At 46.7% G+C, this 24,798-nt stretch overlaps 1 gene segment (V, D, J or C); it reads right to left on the bottom strand.

Moving 5' to 3' along the window:
* Positions 1-5,577: 5,577 nt before the first annotated feature.
* On the bottom strand, positions 5,578-18,940 carry LOC148149305 (Ig kappa chain V region Mem5-like). The segment is given in 3 exon segments: positions 5,578-6,453; positions 18,362-18,691; positions 18,878-18,940. Coding segments are annotated over 3 exon segments (708 nt in total).
* Positions 18,941-24,798: the final 5,858 nt, after the last annotated feature.

Raw genomic sequence — 24,798 nt, 5'->3', positions numbered from 1 at the left:
GGGAGAATGTGCATACTCCACACAGACCCAACTGAGGTGGTTCCCTGGCACGGTGAGGCAGCAGTGCTAACCACTGAGCCATCGTGCTGCCTATTATTGCTTGCTGTCATGTCTGTTTAATGACTTGTAATTTATTTTATTGTTTTAAATAAACCAACTCATAGAGTTAATGAATTGATTATGGGACCATTATCTTTAACCTCACAGTGAAAGGCTGGAGAAAACACTGTGCAGATGAGGCCTATTGCACAAGCAGCTTAATCTGCAGGTAGAAAATACGAATGGCAGTCTTTGCTTGTGTGAAGGTGTATGAGGCAACATATGGGCAAGGAACAAAAGTAGGCCACTCGGCCCTTTGAACCTGCTCCCCCATTCAATAAGATAGTAGTTGATCTGATTTTAACCTCAACTCTACATTCTCTGATAATGTTCCATCCCTTCAGTCATCAAGAATCCATCTACCTCTTCCTAGGGTAAATATAGGGTTGGGAAATGGGTCTGGATTAATTACTCTTCGGAGGGTTTGTGTGGACTTGTTGGGCTGAAGGACCTGTTTCCACACTGGATAGATTCTAAATTCTGCATCCACTGCCTTTTAAGGAGGGGAATTCCAAAGACTGACAATCTCTGAGAGAAAAACATGTTTCCTAATCTCTGTTTTGAATGGACTCTCCCTTAATTTTAAACAGTGATCCCTCGTTCTGGATTCTCCTAACATCCTTTCCACATTCACCTGGTCAAGGACCCTCAGGATCTTGCTTGTTTCAATGAAGTCTTGCATTCAGTTTCCCCTCACACTACACCATAATGTTCTATGATCTTTCCTGATGACCTGCTGTACCTACATACTAACCTTCTGTGATTAATGCACAGAAACCCAGATATGGTTCTGGGGACACAAGCTCAAATCCCACTATGGCAGATGGGGGAATTTAAATTCAATTAAAAAGTTTGCAATTAAGAGTCTAACGATGACCATTAATCCATGTCGATTGTCAGGAAAACCCCTCTGGTTTACTAACGTCCTGTAGGGAAGGGAACTGCTAACCTTACCTGGTCTGGCCTACATGGGAATCCAATCCCACAGCAATGTGGATGACTGTTAACTGCCCTCTGGGGCAATTAGGGGTGGGCAATAAATGCTGTCCTAGGCAGTGACACCCTCATCCCGTGAATGAATGAAAAAGAAAAATCTGACTATAAATAATCGACGAGGATTAAAGTCATTTGTAATTAATGAGCAGCCTTTGTTCCAGGCCCTCATTACCTCCTGATTTATTCTCTTTCCCACCATAAAGCTACTGTGAGGAAGCATGGAGACTATTCCTATCAGCTCTTGGATCTCTTCCCTGTTCCTGCTGCTTTCCAGAACACAAGTGTCTTCCTACTCCAGCCTCCATTCCTCACCCTCACACTGTTCTCCTCTCTCCACTCCTGACCTCTCACACTGTTCTGCAGCCTCCGCTCCTCACCCAGACCTGTTTAAGACCAGGGGTTATAAGATTAAGGTGGAAGTATGTTTTGACCCAGCGTGTGGTAGATATATGGAACATGCTGCCTGAGAGAGTGGTGCAGGCTGAAAATTTCACAACCTTTAAAAACATTTGGATGAGCACTTATAATACCAGGGCATGGTAGGCTCCAGGCAACTGCGGGTAAATGGGATTAGTGTAGTTTAGTGTTTGTTGGTCAGCATTGACATGGTGGGCCGAAGGGGCTATCTCTATGCTGTGTGACTCTCGAACCTGCGTCCCTGGCTCTGTGAGGCAGCAGTGCTGTGTCGCCCATATTGAGGGAGGCACACAAAAAAATCAGCACAAGGGGCGATAAGAATTCAGCTCTTCCTGTTTTTGAAAACCCCATCCACATCACCCAATTAGCAAATTAAAACAAACGATGGGTTATTAGCACAGCTCCTTGCTGGGTTGGTGAAGGGAGGTGTGGTCACTGGTCAGATAACAAAGACATAGGAATAGAGGGAGTGGACTCAATTAAAATGAAAGGGGAGTAGTGTGGATGGAATCTGTGAATGGATACTTACCCATCTGACAGAGTGACCTCCACCTGACAATCTATTTTACGCGATGTAGAAACATAGCGGATAGGAGCAGGAGTAGGCCATTCGGCCCCTCCAGCCTGCTATGCCATTCAATATGATTGAAGCTGGTCATGGAGCACATTACTGTAATCCGTCCCTACCCCATATCCCTTGATTCTTTAGCCACAAGAGCTATACCTACCTCTTTCTTGATAACATCATGTTTTGGTTTCAACCACTTTCTGTGACAGAGAATTCCACAGGCTCACCACTCTCTGGGGGAAAACATTTTTTCTCATCTCTGTCCTATAAAGTTTACCCCTTAACCTTAAACCATGTGCTCTGTTTCTGGACTTCCCCACCATTGGGAACATCTTTCCTCCATCTAATTTGTCTCGTCCTGTTCCAATTTTACAGCTTTCTCCAAGAGTCCCTTCCTTCATTCTTCTAAACGCCAGTGAAGACAATCCTCATCAACTCAACCTCTCCTTATCCGTCAGTCCTGCCATCACCGAAATCAAATGGCATTCAGTAATTAATATTAATCAGCCCAATGTGGAACACAGACTTTGTAGGTCAGGGTTAGAAGACAATCATTGCCGCTTCTCAAATTCAGGGTTCTGTTGCAGTAATCTCAATGGAATCATTGGACACAATCTTACAACAGCAGAAAGATGGGAGGTGTAGATGGAGGGTGCAGACAATGGTGTAGACAGTGGGTGTAGATGGTGGGTGTTCACAGAGGAACTAGACAGTGGCTGTGGATACAGGGTGCAGACAGTGGGTACAGACGGTGGTGCAGACAGTGGGTGTCGACGGTGGGTGCAGACAGTGGTGTAGACAGAAGGTGCAGAAGTTGGGTGCAGACGGTGGTGTAAATGGTGGTGTAAACACAAATAAGACTTTGTGTAGTGACCAGACGAGTGGCTGTGTGGAATCACACAGAGAGCAGTCTGTGAGCCTGACACAGTCTGGGACACCCCCTGGTGCTGAAGGTCATGCTGCTGCTGACAAAGGTCACATTTTAACTGAAACTGCACTCCTCCCTACACATTCCCCTCTTGTCCCCATTTACCTCACTACAACACAATGAGATGCCAGTCAGCACCCTGCTCCCTCACTCAGTCTCCATTGACCTTGCCTCCATTAGCCTTGACCCTCCTCCCAAGCACTGACTTGGGCCTTCACTGAAGCTTGAGCCATTTCCTCTGATCCTTGATCATGTGTTTGCCATCTTAGAACTGCCTCACCTAGTCACCATTAACCTGCACTGCCCTCTCAACATGGAGCACAGATTGATACAGAGCAGAAAAGGTCCTTTGTCCCATTGAGTCTGTACCAACATAACTACCACTAAAGGCACTCTCATCCCAATTTCCTGCACTTATCCCAGATCCTTGCATGTTATGATATTTAAAGGTTGTAAGGTTTCCATCCTGCACTACCTTCCCTGACAGAGGGTTGCATGTTTATAGTTTATATCACGTTAGGCTCACGGAGCTTAACAAAAGCTCAACTCTTTGGGCATTGTTTTAAATTTGTGGCATGGTGGCTCAGTGGTTAGCACGGCTAACTCGCAGCACCAGGGACCCAGGTTCGATTTCAGCCTCAGGTCTTTGTGGAGTTTGCACGCTCCCCTTGTGTCAGTGTGGATTTCCTCCGTGTGCTCCAGTTTCCTCCCACAATCCAAAGATGTGCAGGTTAGGTGAATTGGCCATGTTACAATTGTCACAGTGTTCAGGAATGTGTCGGTCAGGGGAAATGTCGAGTGATAGGGCAGGGGAATGGGTCTTGGGTAGTTTCTCTTCAGTGGGTCGGTGTGGACTTGTTGGACCAAATTGGTGATGTCTGTAATGAAATCTTTCAAACCAATCATTTTGTCTAGTGTCGTTTAGTTCTTGCACTCCTTGTTCGATAAATGTTTCTTTTTTTCTGATAATATGAGTTCCCTGATGAGCTGTTAACCGTGTCCAATCAGGGAGTCCTGGCTGACAGATAAAAAGGGGAGTGTCAGAAGGACTGATACTCTGGTACCTGACTCTGAATAACAACCTGCCAACCAACCCCCTCCTTCTGTCACCCTCAATCACCCCATGCTTACTCTTGTGGCCTCGTCGATCCAGCCTGTGCTGCCTTTGGGATAGGTTGACCTTCCCTCCATTCCTGATGAAGAGCTTATGCCCAAAATATTGATTATCCTGCTCCTCGGATGCTGCCTGACCTGCTGTGGTTTCCCAGCAACACACTCTCAACTCTGATCTCCAGCATCTTCAGTCCTCACTTTCCCCTTCCCCCCACATGCTAATTACAAACAGAAATGACTGGTGGTGAGTTTAACCCTGAGGGTCATCACAGCTGAGGCAGAGGGAGAGAAGGTCACACCTTCATGGTGGTAGCACCCTTAATTAATCCACTGCAATCACTCTCGGGGCTGCAAGAATTCAACCTCCCTCACTCAGACAGCTCCCTCCCTGTAAGGTAATATTGCTGCACCTGGTTTAGGGCTAATTGACCATTGAAATACGACTATGGCTAGCCAGCACTGGCTGAGCAGACAACCACAACTGCAATGACCCCGGCTCCTTGTAATTGGGGAGCACATTAGGAACTACAGAGTGCACTGCCTCTGAAATCCCTCGCTTACTGAGAACACACTCTCAGTATTCACCTTTCTCAGCTGCCATCTCAATTTCATGACAAATTCTGTGAACTATGATCCTGCCCCACTAGCTGCCTGATGAAGGAGCAGTGCTCCGAAAGCTTGTACTTCCAAAGAAACCTGTTGGACTATAACCTGGTGTTGTGCAATTTTTAACTTTGGCCACCTCAATGAGCTGCCATCTCAGGCTAAATTGTTTTTCATCTGAGATTTGAGAAGATTAAGGCCTAATCTTCAATCCCCATCACAAAGCCTATCACTTATCCATCACTTGGAGACACAGCAGGCAACACAGAGTAACACACTGACACTCACTGAGATACCTACAGACAGTGCAGAATAACACACACACACTCAGAGACACACCTCCAGGCAACACTGAGTTAACACACACACACACAGAGTCAGGCAGCACTGAGTAACATGCTCACAACCCTTGCTGCCTGTAGGTGTCTCTTTGAATAATACACCCACACTCAGAGTGACACCTACAGACAGCATTATGTAGTACACTCACTCAGAGAGACACAGTCTGCAGTGTCAGTGATTGGCCTCAGATCATTTCAGGTACAACACAGCATGAAGCAGAGAGTGCACAGTGCGATCCCAGCACCTGAGTTTGGACCGGAGAGTGAACACGGAATGCCTCACATTGTAATTATTGAATCCCAACAGCTTTCAGTTTCTATTCTGTTTGGAATCTTGTAACCTCCACAGATTCCAGACCAACTGGATTATTTGAAACTGATTGCTGATTGGCTGTCAGTATCATCTACCACGGATTGACAGGCCACGTAGCCAATTGTGACAATGTCATGCTCACATGCAGCCAATCAGCTGAATGGAGTGGTCCATTTCTAAAGCACACAGAGACAGAGACTGAATCTTCATCATCTTTATTCCCTTTTCCAAACTGACATTGACAGAAAACAGTCAGCAATTAACAGCCCAGACAGAGGAAGCTGCACAAAATAACAGCGACAATGGCTTTTGAGGAAAACACTTGTGGAGATTTTCTCAATAACATGAGAATCCTGTCCTTCAAATAGTGACAAAAACCTTAAATTGGAACTGGCTGCTGAGCAGGAAGGAGATCTGATTTGTTGAAGCAGAAATTTCGAAGGTTCACATTGTTTTGTGCAGCTGACAGCCTTCAGCAACTTCAAGAGATTTTACTTGGCATCACAAATCAACACTGTCCCAATCAAAAAGTCCCAGAATAGGGAGAGCATGAGGTTTGACACAGCATAAAGCTCTATCTACACTGTCCCAATGAACTACCTTCACTCCTGAACCTCAGAAGTGTCCCTGAGCCAGTCCTGAGAAGGAAGAGAGTTGAAATTCAGTGCTGACAATGACCTTTGCCCTGCCAGTTCAGCCCTGTTCTGTTTAAAGTTGTGTCTCCTCTGTGGACTGTCTTGAACACTCTACACGCACTCTGAACTCCTGATGCTCTTGCTGAGGGGAGAGGGGAGGGTCACGTGGGTGAGGGCACAGGAGAAGCGAGCGTTGGACTCCCAGTCAGACCCAGAGAGGGTCAGCAGGCTGCTGACACTGTAGGTGCTGTCCGAAGCTCGCAGGTAGTTGCTGGTCTGAACCCCGTCCGAAATGACTGCACCATCCTTCTTCCACTGCACCTCCAGCTCATCGGGATAGAAGTGATTGGCAAGGCACACCAGGGTGGCAGTGCCCTTGGCATTGACCTGCTCCGGGGAGGGGGGCAGCAGGGTCAGCTTGGGCTGAGAGTTCTCACGGCCTGAAAGACAAGAGAAACAATTTTAATCCCTGTCATTCAAAGGGATTTCAATTCTCAGAATATTCACTGGTAAAATGTTTGAATATTTGTCTCCAATACCTAATAAACCAGACAAAAGAATTAACATTTTTAAAATTGATTCTTGGGATATGAGTGTCACTAGCAGGAGCAGAATTTATTGCTCATCCCTAATTGCCCCTGAGAAGGTGATAGTGAAAGAGAAGGGACAGTTTTGGACCGTCGTTTGGGGAATGAATGTGGGCAGATGGAAGAACTAAAAGATGGCGAGCATTTTAGTGAGAGTGATCAGAACTCAGTGAGATTGAAATTAAGGATGGAAATGGAGAATCATGGAGTAAGTGTAAAAGTTTTCATTTTACTAAATGTTTCGGTAATTTAGTAAAAGTGGACTGGAACCAGTGACATGATGGAAAATCAGTGTCAGGGCAGTGGGAGCCCTCAAGTAACAAGACAGAGATCATTCAGAATCTGTTCCCACAAAGAGTAAGGGTGGGACTCCCAAATCTAAACTCTTAGCCTGGGATGTCAAAAGGCAGCCAGTGTAGGGAAGACCAAACAGGGAAGGTGATGTTGGTTATCTGGAGATCAAACCTGCAGAAAGCTGAGAGGAGGATAGAGGATGCAGGGATGAAATTAAACAGGATCTGAGTAAAGCAAAGAGCTGACAGGATGAAATATTTCCAAGTGAATCAGGGAAATCCTACTGAACAAGAGGATTGGGGTCATGTACTGACATGGATTGGGAACTGGTTGGCAGACAGGGCAGGAAGAACAAGTCTTTTTCTGAATGGCAGGTAGTTACCAGTTGGGGTACCACAGGGGCTAGTCCTTGGTACCCAGTTATTCATAATATAATAGAGTCATACAGTCAGAGAGACCCAAAAGACCCATCAGTCCATTGTGGTCCATATTGGTCAAAAAACAACAACCCAATAATTCTCATCCATTTTTCCAGCATGAGGGAATTAGATGCAGTTATGTGTTCAAGAAGGAATTAGATATATTTCTTCGGATTAATGGGATCAAAGAATGTGGGGAGAAAGCAGGAACAGGGGACTATGTTGGATGATTGGCCATGATCATATTGAATGGTGGAGCAGGCTTGACGGGCTGAATGGCCTCCTATGTTTGATGTTTCTATCTGTTTCTCAGATATTGAAGGAACGTCTCTTGTCAATTTGAACCTGGAAGTCACATGTGTGTGGAGGTGGAAGATGTGGCCATGGTGATTAATGAATGCGGGTCAGTAAGGTGGTTAAGAAGACACATGGGATCAACTGTTTTTCTTTTTCCCTTGACGGAATGAGGTCATTACTGGATCGGCAGCATTTATTGCCCATCCATAATCGCCTAGAAGGCAGTTTAGAGTCAACCACATTGCTGTGGGTCTGGAGTCACATTGTAACGATGACCGTTTCCTTCCCTAAAGGTCATTAGTGAATCAGATGGCTTTTTCCTGACAATCAACGATGGTCATCATTAGGCTCTTAATTCCAGATTTTTTTTATTGAATTCACATTCCACCATCAGCTGTGGCAGGATTCTAACCTTGGTTCCCAAAACATTATCTAGACCTGTGGATTAAGAGTTCAGTAATTATATCATTAGACCATCACCTCCCTTTATCATTTTTGGTTGAGAGCGAAAGCAAGGAGTTTGTTTATTCTGGAACTGTATAAAAGCCCAATTAGAGCACAGTGAGAGAACTGTGTATGGCTCTGGTCACCACATTACAGGAAGGATGTGATCCCACTAGAGATGGGGACAGAGGAGGATTTTGTCAAAAATGGGGAGTTTTAGCTTTGAGGAATAATTGGTTTGGCTGGGATTGTATTCTTTGGAACACAGGGGCTGAGGGGAGATTTGATTGAGGTGTAGAAAATGATGAGGGGCCTGAATAGAGTGGGTTGGAAGGACTGATTTCCATCAGCACAGAGGATGATAACATGGGGAGAGATTGAAATTAATTGGACACAGAGTTCGAGGGGAATTGTGGAGTAATTGTTTTCAGCCAGAGGCTGGCGGGATCTGGGATGCACTGTCTGAAAGGGTTGGAGAGGCAGAAACCCTCATCATAGTGAAAAAAACACTTGGATATTCATTTGAAACAGTGAAACCGTAGGCTTATGGAGCAAGAGCTGGAAAGTGGGATGGAGCTTGATAACTCTTTAACAAACCTCCGATTAAGCTAGTCCCATTTTCCAGCATTTTGCGCATATCCCTCTAAACCCTCCCTATTCATGTACCCATCCTCTTAAATGTTGTAATCATACCATCCTCCACCTCTTCCTCTGGCAGCTCATTCTATACACACACCACCCACCACGTGAAAAGGTTGCCCCTTCAGCCCTTTTCAATTCTTTCCCCTGTCGCCTTCAACCTATGCCTCTAGAACTGGACTCCCAAACTATGAAAATAATACCTTCTCTACTCACCCTTTCAATGCCCCCCATGATTCTACAAACCACAAAATGGTCACCGCTCAGCCTCCAACAATCCAGGGAAATTAGATCCTATTCAACCTCTCCCAGTAGCTGAAAACCTCCAACCTTGGCAACATTCTTGTAAATCTTTTCTGAAGCATTTTAAGGTTCACAACATTTTTACTACAGCAAGGCAACCAGAATTACACACAGTATTCCAAAAGTGGCCGAACCAATGTCCTGTACAGCCGCAACAGCTCCCAGCCAGTCAGACAAAGGAGAGTCTGAAGAAGTAATCTATTTGGATTTCCAGAAGGCCTTTGACATAAGGTACAAGCCCATAGAGTTAGGGGCAAGGTACTGGCATGGACTGAGGATTGATAGGTTGATATAAAGCAGAGAGTGAGGAAAAATGGCAGCTGGTGACTAATAGAGTTCTGCAGGTGTTAATGTTGGCACCATAACTATTCATGTCATGCGTTAACAATCTGAATGAAGGAAGTGAAGACATTGTTGCTAAGTTTGCAGATGACATGAGATAGGTGGAGGGACAGGTAGTGTTGAGGAAGTGAGAAGGCTGTAAAAGGTCTGAGATAGGCTCAGAGAGTGGGCAAAGAAGTGGCAGATAGAATACAATGTGTTACAGTGTGAGGTTATGCACTTTGATATTAAGAAGAGATGCAAAGGCTGTTTTCTAAATGAGGAAATGCTTTGGAAATCTAAAGCACAAACCTCATTCAGGTTTCTCTGAAGGTGAACAGGCAGGTCCAGTTTGTGCTTGGGAAGGGAAATGAAATGATAGCATTCATTTCAATTGGGCTAGAATACAAGAGCAGAGATGTAGTGCTGAGGCTGTGTAATGCTCTGGTCAGACCACTTTTGGAATATCATGAACAGATTTGGGACCCATATTCTAAGAAACGATGTGCTGTCATTGGAGGGGTTTACAAGAATGATCCTGGGGATGAAGGGCTTGTCATATGAGGCGTGGCTGAGGACTCTGGGTTTGTACTCAATGGAGTTTCAAAGGATGAAGAGGAATCTTATTGAAATTTGCAGAATACTGATCAGCCTAGAAAGAGTGTATGCAGAGAAGATGTTTCCGAAAACAGGAGAGTCGAGGTAACCAAGGCACAGCCTCAGAATGAAGGGCCGACCCTTTCGAGCTGAGATAAGGAGGAATTTCTTCAGCCAGAGGGTGGGGGATCTGTGGAACTCATTGCTACAGAGGGAAGAGTGTATTTAAGACAGAGATAGATAGGTTTGTGATTGTTAAGGGGATCAACATTCCCATGGAGCAGGCAGAAGAATGGGGATGAGAAGCATATCTGCCAAGATCAAATGGCAGAGCAGATTCCATGGGCTGAATGGCTGATTTCTGCTCCTATTTCTTTAAGTCTTCTGGAGAGTTTCCCCAAAACCCTGGAACACTGAACCCACTGGACTGTGAGCCCTGCTGTAGCTGTTTGTCATCAGAATGTTGCCAAGAGATAACCAAAGAGTGGAGAGAATGTGCATCTATGTGGGAATTTCAGGATACTTTGCAGTTCCTGGAATACCATGAGTGTAGGAAGTGTGGTCAGTGACAGCAGTTGGAGCTCCGGGTTTCGGAGCTTGAGCAGCAGCTGGTATCAGTGCGGAGTGTCCGTGAGGCTGAGAGCTCTGTGGAGAGCACGTTTCTAGATGTTAAGAAAGATTATGTAAGGTATAGACAGGATAGATTGAGTGAATCCTTATAAGAGTATAAAGGAAGTAGGAGTATACTTAAGAAAGAAATCAGGAGGGCAAAAAGGGGACATGAGATAGCTTTGGCAAATAGAATTAAGGAGAATCCAAAGGGATTTTACAAATACATTAAGGACAAAAGGGTAACTAGGGAGAGAATAGGTCCCTTCAAAGATCAGACAGGCAGCCTTTGTGTGGAGCCACAGAAAATGGGGAAGATACTAAATGAGTATTTTGCATCAGTATTTACTGTGGAAAAGGATATGAAAGATATAGACAGTCGGGAAATAAATGGTGACATCTTGCAGAATGTCCATATTACAGAGGAGGAAGTGCTGGATGTCTTGGAACACATAAAAGTGGATAAATCCCCAGGACCTGATCAGGTGTACCCTCGAGCTCTGTAGGAAGTAGAGAAGTGATTGCTGGGCCTCTTGCTCAGATATTTGTATCATCGATAGTCACAGGTGAGGTGCCGGAAGACTGGAGGTTGCCTAACGAGGTGCCACTGTTTAAGAAGGGTGGTAAGGACAAGCCAGGGAACTATAGACCAGTGAGCCTGACGTCGGTGGTGGGCAAGTTGTTGGAGGGAATCCTGAGGGACAGGATGTACATGTATTTGGAAAGGCAAGGACTGATTAGGGATAGTAAACATGGCTTTGTGTGTGGGAAATCATGTCTCAAAAACTTGATTGAGTTTTTTGAGGAAGTAACAAAGAGGATTGATGAGGGCAGAGCAATAGATGTGATCTGTATAGACTCCAGTAAGATGTTCAATAAGGTTCCCCATGGGAGACTGATTAGCAAGGTTAGATCTCATGGAGTACAGAGGGAACTAGCCATTTGGATACAGAACTGGCTCAAAGGTAGAAGACAGAGCGTGGTGGTGGAGGGTTGTTTTTCAGTCTGGAGGCCTGTGACCAGTGGAGTGCCACAAGGATCGGTGCTGGGTCCTCTACTTTTTGTCATTTACATAAATGATTTGGATGCGAGCATAAGAGGTACAGTTAGTAAGTTTGCAGAAGACACCAAAATTAGAGGTGTAGGGGACAGCAAAGAGGGTTACCTCAGATCACAACAGCATCTTGACCAGATGGGCCAATGGGCTGAGAAGTGGCAGATGGAGTTTAATTCAGATAAATATGAGGTGCTGCATTTTGGGAAAGCAAATCTTAGCAGGACTTATACACTTAATGGTAAAGTCCTCGGGAGTGTTGCCGAACAAAAGAATCCTTGGAGTGCAGGTTCATAGCTCCTTGAAAGTGGAGTCGCAGGTAGATAGGATAGTGAAGAAGGCGTTTGGTATGCTTTCGCTTCCTGGTCAGAGTATTCAGTACAGGGGTTGGGAGGTCATGTTGCAGCTATGCAGGACATTGGTTAGGCCACTGTTGGAATATTGCGTGCAGTGCTGGTCTCCTTCCTATTGGAAAGGTGTGAAACTTGAAAGGGATCAGAAAATATTTACAAGGATATTGCCAAGGTTAGAGGATTTGAGCTACAGGGAGAGGCTGAACAGGCTGGGGCTGTTTACCCCGGAGCATCTGAGGCTGAGGGGTGACCTTATAGAGGTTTACAAAATTATGAGGAGCATGAGTAGGGTAAATAGGCAAATTCTTTTCCCTTGGGTTGGGGAGTCCAGAACTAGAGGGCATAGGTTTAGGATGAGAGGGGAAAGATATAAAAGAGACCTACAGGGCAACCTTTTCACGCAGAGGGTGGTACGTGTATGGAATGAGCCGCCAGAGGAAGTGGTGGAGGCTGATACAATTGCAACATTTTAGAAGAATTTGGATGGGTATACGAATAGGAAGGGCTTGGAGGGATATGGGCCGTGTGCTGGCCGGTGGGTCTAGATTGGGTTGGGATATCTGATCGGCATGGACAGGTTGGACCGAAGAGTCTGTTTCCGTGCTGTACATCACTAAGACTCTATGACTCTATGGTCACTCCGCAGCTTCAGAGTATGCAGGGACAGAGGGAATGGGGGAGCAGCAGACAGTCCAAAAGGACCAGGCAGCTAGTACAGGTATCCCCGAAAGGAATGCCACTCTCCGACCAGGGTTCAGGTCAGAATCCTGACAAGAATGGTGGTTCATCTGGGAATTGCAGCCAGATCCAAGTCCATGGAGCCAAGGGGAGATTCAGCTGTACAGGGGGGCACACGGAAGACTGGAAGAGTGATAGTGAGAGGAGATTTGAGAGTGAGTGCATCGATAGGTGTTTCTGCAGCTGCAGATGGGAATCCAGGATGGTGTGTTGTCTCCCTGGTGCCAGGGTCAAGGATGTCACTGAGCAGCTGCAGAGCACCCTGAGGGGAGAGGGGGAACAGTCAGCAGTCGTGGTCCACATCGGTCCCAGTGACAGAGGGAGAAAAGGGATGTGGTCCTGCAGTCAGAATTTCGGGAGCTCAGGAGGGAATTAACTTCAGGAGCACAAAAATAGAAATCGTCACATTACTCGCAGTGCCCCATGAAAGTGAGAAGAGGAACAGGAGGATAACACAGGTGAATGTGGAGCTGGAAAGACGGTCCAGGACGGGGGGGGGCTTTGGATTCTTGGGACATTGGGACTGGGTCTCGGGAGATGGGACCTGGACAGACCAGACGGCGTTGCTCCTGAACAGAGATGGGACTGAGTTCCTTTGAGGTGATTTACTAGTGCTGTTGCAGAGGGTTTAAACTAACTTGGCAGGGCTGTGGGATCCAGGAGGTAATATCAAAGAGGAACACCGAGGTCCACAGAATCCTCAGTGCAGTCAATACGGCACCACCCAGTGGGAAGGATGTGGAGGAATACATTTGCAAGGAATTTACAGAGACCTGCAAATATAATAGAGTCATTATAATTAGGGTGGAAGGGGTGTCTTTAATTTCTGAATATAGACTGGGGTAGTAGCAGTGTAACGGGCAGAGAGGGGCCAGAGTTGTGAGAGTGTGTTCAGGTGAATTTTCTCTAGCCGCATGTTTCCAGTCCAATGAGAAAGGAGGCTCTGCTAGATCTGGATCTTGGGAGTGAGGAGGCCCAAGTGGATCAAGTGTCAGTGAGAGGACATTTAGGGAAGAGTGATCATTGTATCACATGGTTTAGGGTGACAGTGGAAAAGAACAAAGGCATTTTCAGGGTCAAACATACTCACTGGGGAAAATGCCAGCTTCCATGGCATATGGATGTATTGGATCTGAATAAAGTAGGGTCAAAGGTTGTCAGGAAAGTCCTGAAGAGAATAGTAGAGGATGTGGACCACGGATAGTCAAGGTATATTTGAGGGAGGGCAAACAATTCCTAAACTCACTCAAGGGCAAACGTGGTAGAATTATGGTAAATAAGAAAAGGGCAGAAGAGTAACCAGAGAGAGATTAGGACCCCATGAAGATGAACAATGTATCTCTGGGTGGATCCACAGGAAATGGTTCAGATCCTAAATGAATATTCCGGGTCAGTATTTATCATGGAGAAAGACTTGGGAGTTTGGGAACTTGGGAAGTAAATAGCAATGTCTTGACAAAAGTCCACATTATGGTAGAGGATTTCTTAAAGTGCAAGACAGTAGATAAATCTCCAGGACCTAATCAGGTATATCCCAGGACATTGTGGAAAGCTAGGAAAGAGATTGCTGGACTCCTTGCTGAGGTATGTTTCTGATCGACAGCCATGAGTGAGGTGCTGGAGAACCAGAGAGGTTGGCTAATGTTAGCCATTATTTAAGAAAGGCTGGAAGGAAAAGCCAGGGAACTATAAACTAGTGAGTCTGATGTCATTGCTGGGTAAGTTATTGGAGTGAATTCTGAGGGACAGGATTTACATGCATTTGGACAATCAATGCAGTTTTGTGCATGGTAATCATGTCTCACTAACGTGATTGAGGTTGTTTGAAGAGAAGATTGATGTAGGCAGAACAGTAGACACTGTCTATATGGACCTCAGCAAAGCGTTTGACAAGGTTCCACATGACAGACTGGTTAGTAAGGTTAGACCACATGGGATCCAGGGGGGCTAGCCATTTGGGTAAAACATTGGCTTGAAGATAGGAGACAGAGAATGTTGGAGAAAGTGAGGACTGCAGATGCTGGAGACCAGAGTTGAAATGTGTGGTGCTGGAAAAGCGCAACAGGCCAGGCAGCATCCGAGGAGCAGGAGAATCGACGTTTTGGGCATAAGCCCTTCTTCAGGAATGAAGCTGGTGTGCCAAGCGGGCTGAGATAAAAGGTGGGAGTGGGGGAATTTGGGGGTGGGGCGCTGGGAATACGATAGGTGAAAGGAGGTGAGGGTGAGGGTGATAGGCCAGAGAGGGGGTGGGGGCGGAGAGGTCAGGAAGAAGAATGCAGGTCAAGAGGGCGGTGCTGAATCCGGGGGTTGGGAATGAGATAAGGTGGGGTGAAGGGCAACGAGGAAGCTGGAGAAATCTACATTCATCCCTTGTGGTTGGAGAGTTCCAAGGCGGAAGATGAGGTGCTCTTCCTCCAGGCATCATGTTGCCAGGGTCTGGCGATGGAGGAGGCCAAGCACCTGCATGTCCTTGACGGAGTGGGAGGGGGAGTTAAAGTGTTCAGCTACGGGGCGGTTGGATTGGTTGGTGCGGGAGTCCCAGAGGTGTTCCCTGAAATGTTCTGCAAGTAGGCGGCCTGTCTCCCCAATGTAGAGGAGATCACATCGGGTGCAGCGGATACAGTAAATGATGTGTGTGGAGGTGCAGGTGAATTTGCGACAGATATGGAAGGATCCATTGGGGCCTTGGAGGGAGGTGAGGGGGGAGGTGTGGGCGCAAGTTTTGCACTTCTTGCGGTTGCAGGGGAAAGTGCCGGGAGTGAAGGTTGGGTTGGTGCGGGGTGTGGACCTGACGAGGGAGTCGTGGAGGGAGTGGTCTCTCCGGAACGCTGGTTTCCATCTGCAGTCCTCACTTTTGTCAATTTGCGACACCTCTGCCCATTTCCCCAAATGATCAAGGTCCCACTGTACTCTCAGATAAGCTTCTTCACTATCCACTGTCCCACCATTTACAAACTCGCCATAATTCCTATATTCACATCCAAATCATTTATTTAAATGATGAAAAGCCATGGACCCAGCACCAATCCTTGGGCACACAGCTGATAACTCATCTCCAGTCTGAAAAGCAACCCTTTACCAACATTCTCTGTTGAAAAGTGTGGTGCTGGAAAAGCGCAGCAGGCCAGGCAGCATCCGAGGAGCAAGAGAATCGACGTTTCGGGCATAAGCCCTTCTTCAGGAATGAGGCTGGTGTGCCAAGCGGGATGAGATAAAAGGTGGGAAGGGGGGGGTGGAATTTGGGGTGGGGCACTGGGAATATATTGGAGGAAGGAGGTGAGGGTGAGGGTGATAGACCGGAGAGAGAGTGGGGGCGGAGAGGTCGGGAAGAAGATTGCAGGTCAAGAGGGCTGCGCTGAATCTGGGGGTTCAACTAGAGGAATCCTGATGAAGAGCTTTTGCCCGAAACTTCGATTTTCCTGCTCCTCGGATGTTGCCTGACCTGCTGTGCTTTTCCAGCACCACTTTGATCTAAACGTGTGGCAAATGGAGTTCAATTTATATAAATGTGAGGTGTTGCATTTTGGAAAGTCAAACCAGGGCAGGAGTTATACAGCTAATGGTAGTGTTCCTGAACAAAGAGACCTCGGGGTGCAGGGGCAGGGACAAGTGCAGGGGCAGGGGCAGGGGCAGGGGCAGGGGCAGGGGCAGGGACAGGGGCAGGGACAGGGGCAAGGACAAGGGCAGGGACAAGGGCAGGGGCAAGTGCAGGGGCAAGTGCAGGGGCAGTGGCAGGTGCATTATTCCTTGACAGTGGAGTCACACGGAGACAGGGCGATGGAGAAGGTGTTGGGTACACTTGCCTTTATTGGTCACTGCACTAAGTATCAGAGTTGGGACATCATTTGCAGCTGTACAGGAAATTGGTGAGCCTACTTTGGGAATAACATGAACAATTCTGATCATCCTGTGATAGGAAGGATGCTGTTAAACTTAAAATGCTGCAGAAAAGATTTACATGGATGTCACCTGGAACTGGAGGGTTTGAGCTGTCGAAAGAGGCTCAATAGACGGGTTATTTTTTCTGCAGGATCGGAGGCTGAGGTGTGGCCTTATAGATGTTTATAAAATCATGATGGACATGGACAGGATGTATATCCAAGGTCTTTTCCTTGGGAAGGAGAGTCCAAAACTAGAGGGCACAGGTTTAAGGTGACAGGCAAAAGATCCAAAAGGGACCTGAGGGGTAACCTGTCACACAGAGGGTGGTGCGTGTATGGATTGAGCTGCCGGAGAAAGTGCTGTAGACGGATACAATTATAGCATTTAAAAGATGTTTGGATGGGTACATGGATAGGAAGGGTTTAGAGGGATGTGGGCAAAATGCTGGCAAATGGGATGAGGTCAGTTTTGGATATCTAGTTAGCATGGACAAGTTAGACCGAAAGATCTGTTTCCACACTGTATGACTCCATGACCATGAGAGGCCGGAAAAGCTGAGACCTTTTACCTTGAAGTGCCGGAGGCTGAGGAGTGACCTTATAGAGGTTTATAAAATCATGTGGGACATAAATAATGTGAATAATGCAGGAAGGAGGTGAATGTTTTGTAGAGATGGCAAACATATGCCCAAAGATCATTCCAGGGATGAGGAACATCAGTTATGAAGATAGATTGGAAAATTTGGGACTGTCTTCTTTGGAGAAAGTTACAGATCACACAACACCAGGTTATAGTCCAACAGGTTAATGTGGAAGCACTAGCTTTTGGAGCACCGCTGACAACCAACTGATGAAGGAGGGGCGCTCCGAAAGCCAGTGCTTCCAAATAAACCCCCTGTTGGACTATAACCTGTGTTATGTGATTTTTAACTTTGTCTACCCCAGTCCAACACCGGCACCTCTAAGTCTTTGGAGAAGGCGGCGAGAAGAATTGTTCCAGAAATTCAAAATCAGGAGGGGCCTGGACAGTGTAAATAGGGAGAAAATGATTCCACTTGTGAAAGGATTAAGATTGAAAGTAATTGGATAAGTAACAAAAGTGAAATGAGGAAAGGCATTTTCAGCCAGTGAGTGGTTAAGGTGTGGACTGCACTGCCTGAGAGTGTGGTGGAGGCAGCTTCAATTGAAACATTCCGAAGGGAATGAGACTGTTATTTGAAAAGGAACAATGTGCAGGGTGACAGGGAGAAGGCAGGAGAATGACACTCAGTGAATTGCTCATTCAGAGAGCCAGTACAGACAGGATGGACAGAATGGCCTCCTTGTGCACTGTAACAATTCTGTAACTGTGTGATTGAGCAGAGTTAAAGCTGTGGGAGGTGGGAGCTCGGTGTCTCACTGTGCTGCTGCTGCTGCTGCTGCTGCTGCTGCTGCTGCTGAGGTCAGTGAGATCAGAGACTGGGACAGGGAGCCAGAGCTCACATCAAACTCTGCCCGTATCCGTCACACTGAGACTGGCAGGAGGCTACTCACTGATTTCACTCCATGCTGCAGGAATGGGACCACAGGCTGCAAATGGACAGAGCTCCTCCACACGGTGAGTAAAACTTACTGACTTATATCTTGCTGCTTAAAGGGGGCAATGGAATTAAAGAAATACAGCTGGATACCCTGTTAGACACAGTGCTCCTCAATCAACCATTTCATTCACTGCAGCTCCCCACTAACACCTTCAACAATTCAGTACTTGTGTATTAGAAATTGTGTTTAGAAATTGAAAGGGTTAATAATGGAGGATTGAGGTTGACTTACTCAGTCTGAGCTTGGTTCCTTTACCGAACGTGCAAGGCCGCCTGTTGTGCTGCTTACAGTAATAGTCAGCGACATCCTCATTCTGAACGTTGCTGATTGTCAGGGTGAAACTGGTCCCATATCCACTGCCAGTGAATCGCTCGGACACTCCTGTGTTTCGAGTTGTTGCTTCATAGATCAGGAGAGAGGGTTTCTGTCCTTCTCGCTGCTGGTACCAGCTGAGGTCATTTGTAATATCTTGACTGGCCGTACAGGTGATGGTTGTGGTCTGGCCCAGTCCCACTGACAGCACCGGGGGTGACTGGGTCATGATGATGTCCCCACTGATACCTGAGGGGTCAGAGAGAAACACAGTGAAGTCAGAACTGTCACAGAAAGAGACTGCGAAATGAGAGATTGTTGGAGACACTGAGCATTCCTCTGGTTTCAGCATTTTCCCTTCAATGACAAGTCAGTGGAATTGAAGTGAAATGGAGAGCAGCTAAAGATTCAAGGTGGAAGGAGAGAGATTTGTACCTGTGACACAGAATGCCAGGGGCCAGATCAGCTGGATGTGTGAAATCATGGTGTGTGCCCCTGTCCCTGGGCCCGGTTCCTGATAAACTCTCCCTTCACTGGGCTCTGCTTTATAAAGCTGCAGCCTGTGAGAGTCTGACTGGGTGTTCCTCAGTATGTAAATGGCATCAGGCAGAGAGAGCCACGTCAGCCCCTCACACTTTCAATGTCTCGATGGTTTGTGACTCAACCAGCCTTTCAGGCAGTGAGTTCCAGACTCCCACCACCCTCTGGGTAAAAACATTCCTCAATTCTCCTCTCAGGGTCTACCTCAACTGAACCTGAACTCACTTGAGTTGAGAAGGATGAGAGGAGGTCTGACTGCAATGTATAACATTCTAACAGGGCTGGACAGACTTGATGCTGGAAGGAGGTTTCCCAAAGTTGGGGAGTCTGGAATCAGGTGCCACAGTTTCAGGGGGACATTGGGTCGACCGTTTTGGATTCAGATGAGGAAACATTTCTTCACTTAGAGGATGGTTAACAAGTGGAATTCTCTACCAGAGAAGGCTGTTGAGGACAAAGGACTGAATATATTCAAGAAAAAGACAGAGGTAATTCTTTTGCATTTTAACAACATCAAGGGGTATGGGAAGATGGTAGGAATATAGAATTAAGTCAGAGGGCTATCCATGATCATATTGGATGACAGAGATACTCAAAGGGCTGAATGGCCTATTCTATGTCTGTGTTACCTTGAATCTCTGCCCCTTGGTATTGTTCCCTCTACGATGGAAAAGGTGCCTTCCTACCCACCCTATCACTGCATCTCATAATCTTACAGCCCTCTGTCAGGTCCCCTCTCAACCTTCACTGCTCCAAGGAAAACAACCCCAGACTTTCTAATCTTTCCTCATCGCTCAGAGCCTCTAGGCCAGGCAGCGTCCTGGGAAATCTCCTCTGTACCCTCTCTAGTACAATCACATCCTTCCCAGAATGTGGTGTCCAGAACGTGTCTCGCTCTCTCTCTATCACTGTCTCTCTGTTTCACATCTGCCATGTCTTTCTCTCTACATCTCTCTCCCACTCTTAATATCTCTCATATTCTATCTCTCCCACTCTGTCTCATAGCCACTCTCTCTAACTCTCATTTGCTTCTTCACTCTGTCTCACAATCTCCATTTCTTCACCTCTCACTGTTTCCCTCATTCAATCCCTCTCCCTCACTCCCTCCAATTGTGATCTGCCGCTCTCTATTCCTTCCTCTTTTACTCTTCCTCCCTCTCTTTTGTCTCTACAGTCTCCCTCTCTCTCTCTCTCCTGCACTCCGTCTCAAATCCTACTCTTGTCTCTCTCTCTCTCTCTCAATCACTCACAACTCAACCCTTCTATCCTGATTCCCTTCACTCTTAGTCTCACACTCTCTTTCTCTTTCTCTGTCTGTTTCTCTCTTTCTCTCTCTCCATCCCTCTCAGTATCATCTTATTTCTTTCTCTCTATCCCTCAACCTCACCATTTCTACCTCCCTCTACCTCTCACTCGCTCACTTCATACATCTCACACTGTCTCAGACACTCCTCATTCTCTATTTCTCACCCTCTCACACACACTCTTTCCCTCTATCTCTCTCACTGACTCTCTTCTCTCTCTTTTCCACAGTCTGCCAGGTGGCAATATTTAAACGCAGGGCGAATCCCCCTCTGCTTTGCCTCAAGAGTGGGTGTTTAACCATTGACCCCAGAGGCATGTCTTCTCCTGGAGTAAGGTTCCATTTCCCACATCGAGTAGGTTTTGGCCTCTCTCAGGAAGATGGACAGATTCTTGTCAAATGAAGGGCAGTTCTGTGCTGTTGGCCTATTCTCACTGGGCACTGGTTTGGACACAAAGCGCATTCCATGAAGGCCCAGCAGAGAGAGGAGACCCTCAGGCCATCAGTGTGAGCTGGAGGGACAGGACAGGCTCTGACCAACTGACCCAGCCTGACAATCACAACATGTTCCAATCTCTTCCCCTCTCCTACCCCTCTCCTTCCCTTTCCATGATCAGTCTCCAGGTCAGAGTGTTTCACTGGGATGAGAGCTGGACAATTACATAGTTACAACAGAATGGAACTCAGCCCCATACCCACCATGGTGTCCATGACCCACTGGACTCTCCAAAAGGGGCCAGTAAACATGGAACTCCTTCCACTGGACAGTCTGCTAATAAATATGGACCACCCTGCAATAGACACTATTAAATATGGGCATCCTTCCCACTGGACCCTCCAATAGAAACCAGCAAACTGGGACTTCCTTCCCAATGGACAGTCCAATGGAGACCAGTAAACATGGACATCCATACCATTGGAACATCCAATAGATACCAGTAAACATGGGCCTCCTTTCCACTGGACTGTCCAGCAGAGACCAGTCAACACGAGCCTCTTTCCTACTGGATGTTCGAACAGATAGCAGGAACCATGGGCCTCCTTCCCCCTATACCTTCCAATAGAGACCACTAGATATGTGTCTCATTCCTGCTGGAATCTCTAACTGAGATCAATAAACATGGGCCTTCTTCCCATTAGACCTTCCAGTATCTCAGCATTAAATCCCAAATAGGCCTCTGATTTCCATTCCCACAACATTGTCCGCCTCTGCAATACATCAGCCCCTTGACCACAGAAACCTTCATTCCTGTTTGTCCCACTCCATGATTCCGATGTCCTCTCCCAGCTTCCCCCATCCATGCTCCATAAACCCCAATTGTCTGAAATGGAGTGGTCCCTTCCCTGTCTCACATCAAGGAGGAGATGGACAGATTTTTAATGAGTAATGGGTTAAAGGATGATGGAGAGTGAGCAGGAAAGTGGAGTTGAGGCTGAGATGGGATCATGCATGATTGTATTAAATGGTGGAGTGGGCTTGAGGGGCTGAATTGCCTGCTCCTGCTCCTCGTTCTTATGTTCATCCATCCCCTCCCCCATTCCTCTTACTGCAACTTTGTGAACCCTCTTGAAATGTTTTGGACATTGAAGGTGCGATGTGAATTCAAGATCTGTGTGGATTTTATGTGGGGACAGAATTGTACAGGGGGAATGACAGCTCCAGCAAGTGAACATCCTGCTGAGAGGCTCCAGCCTTCCATATACAGAATGGGGAAGTGGGGGAGGTCAGAATATACTGTCAGGGTCCATGGCACTCTCCCCCAGCAATGTGGATGGCTCTGAACTGCCCTCTGAAATAACTGAGCAAGGCACTCAGTTGTATCAATCGTGATGACATCTCAACAAAGAAATAAAATGGGACAGACCACCCAGCATCGATCTAAACACCAAAAAGACAACGAAAGAAATAGCCCTGTCTACCCTGCTCCATCCTCCTTACTGACATCTGGGGGCTAGTGCCAAATTCAGAGAGATGTCTCACAGACTAGTCAAGCAACAGCCTGACACAGTCACACTCACAGAATCATACCTTACAGACAATGTCCCAGACACCGCCATCATTGTCCCTGAACGTGTCCTGTCCCACCAGAAAGGCAGACCCAGCAGAGCTGGCAGCACAGTGGTGTACAGCTAGGAGGGAGTTACCTTGGGAGTCCTCTCCGCTGACTCCAGACCCCATGGAGTCTCATGACACCAGGTTAAACATGGGTGAGGAAACCTCCTGTTGATCAGTACATGACGGAAGCACTGAGGGTGATGACAGCACAGAATGTACTCTGGGTGGGGGATTTCAATGCCCACCACTGAGAGTGGCTCAGCAGTAGCATTACTGATCGAGCTGGTCGGGTCCTAAAGGACAAAGCTGCAGGACTGGGCCTGCAGCTGGTAGTGAAGGAAACAACAAGAGGGAAAAATCTACTTGCCCTCATCCTCACCAATCTTGCGGCTTTAGTTGCATCTGTCCTGTATGTGTAAGAGTGACCATCACAGAGTCCTTGTGGAAACAAAGTCTGACCGTCACATTGAGAATACCCTCCATTGTGCTGTGTGGTACTATCACTGTGCTAAATAGGACAGACTTTGAACAGATAGAGCAACTCAAGGCAAGCTCAGAAGTGGTGATGATTGCCAATGATTCCATAATGTTCAGCATCATTCACAACTCCTCAAAAACTGAAGCAGTCCATGATCAGATGCACCAACATGTGGACAATATCCAGGTTTAGTCTGAAAAGCGACATTTCACATTGGTTCCATGCAAGTGCCAGGCAATGACCATCACCATTAAGAGACAATCCAACCATCGCCCCTTGACAGTGAATGGCATTATTATCACTAAATCCTCACTGTCAACATCTAGAAACTCAATTGGCTCACCACAGAAACACAATGATTACAAGAGCAGGCTCGAGGCTAGCAATACTGCATCTCGTAACTCACCTCCTGATTCCCCTAAAGCCTGTCGATCATCAACAAGGCACAAGTCAGAATTGTGATAGAATACCCCCCATTGTCTGGATGGATGCAGCTCCAACAACATTCATAGAGTGATGGTGTCACAGAATCACAGACCCTACAGCCAAACTTGTCCATGCCGACCAGGTTTCCAAACCTGAACGAGTCCCATTTGCCTGTGTTTGGCCCATATCTCTCTAACCTTTCCTATTCATGTCAATCATATCCTATGTCTCCCTTATCCACTCAAAAAGCTTGATAATGTTCAGAGCAAAGCAGCCTGCTTGATTGCCATCACATCCACAAAGCAGCCATCTTACCACCATTGACACTTAGTCGCAGCAGTGTGTATTATCTATAAGATACACTGCAGAGATTCACCAAAGATCCTCATACAACACCTTCCAAAACCAAAAATAGAAATTGTTGGAAAAGCTCAAGTATGAAGGGTCACGTGACACAAAATTTAGCTCAGATTTCTCTTCACAGATGCTGCCAAACCTGCTGAGCTTTCCAGCAATTTCTATTTTTGTCTCTGATTTACAGCAGCTGCAGTTCTTTTGGTACCTTCCAAACACATGAACAGCTCCAGTTAGAAGGACAAGAGCAGCAGAGATATGGGAACAGCATGTCTGCAAATTCATCTCCAAGGCACATAACATCCTGACTTGGAAATATATCACTGTTCCATCACTGTAAGTGGGTCAAAATCCTGGAATTGCCTCCTTAAGGACATTGTGGGTCAACATACCGCATGTGATCTATAGCGGTTCAAGAAGGCAGCACCTTCTCAAGGGCAACTAGGGACGGGTAGCAAATGCTGACCCAGCCAGTGACGCCCACATCCAATGAGTGAATATATGAAAACAAATGAAGTGTCCCTCAGGAGGGGAGAGGGAATGTTCGGGTCCTGAGCTCCATTCCCCAGCCCAGACAGCTTGTCTCCCAATGAATGAATGAGATGACAGATTAGGGACAGTCTCATGCTGTGGAACCAGGTCTATAAGAGAGAATTAGAGATCAAGCTGAAAAGGAACATATTGCTGGGTTATGGGGAGAGAGAGGGTCAATGAGATTAATTGGGTCACTCACAGGCACAATGGGCTGAATGGCCTCCTCCTGTGCTGTCAGATTCCAGGGAGTGCAGACAGTTCACAGTTTTCTCCCGTCTCAGTAACAAACGTCCATCTGCTCCGAGCTCCTTATTTCACTTCCTCTCTTGATGAAGTTTCAACCTTGCGATCTGACAGTCTTTGCAGTTATTTTTTGCACTGGGGCTTTCTGCTGTGGTCAGAATCTCTCATAATAAGTGTCCAATCAGTGACAATCACAGCAGCTAAGAGCAGTCAGGACTGAGGAGCCAGGATCACTGGGAAACACATTGGGAAGATCAAAGCCATCCTCTTCAGCTCCCAGTACAAACTCCACCCCTCTCCCCGAACACTGTCTGCTGCTCAACCAGACTCTTTACAAACTTGGCTTCATCTCTGAGAATGATCTGAGCCTTATATCTTCCATATCACAAAGATCAGCCACTGAAAATCTCAGCCATGTCTTT

The sequence above is a fragment of the Chiloscyllium plagiosum genome, unplaced genomic scaffold, assembly GCF_037043375.1.
Source record: "Chiloscyllium plagiosum isolate Xiang-an unplaced genomic scaffold, Cpla_swu_hap1 HiC_scaffold_9, whole genome shotgun sequence".
Taxonomy (NCBI): Eukaryota; Metazoa; Chordata; class Chondrichthyes; order Orectolobiformes; family Hemiscylliidae; genus Chiloscyllium; species Chiloscyllium plagiosum.
The sequence above is the reverse complement of the archived record's forward strand: the minus strand, read 5'-3'. Positions and strand labels throughout refer to the sequence as shown.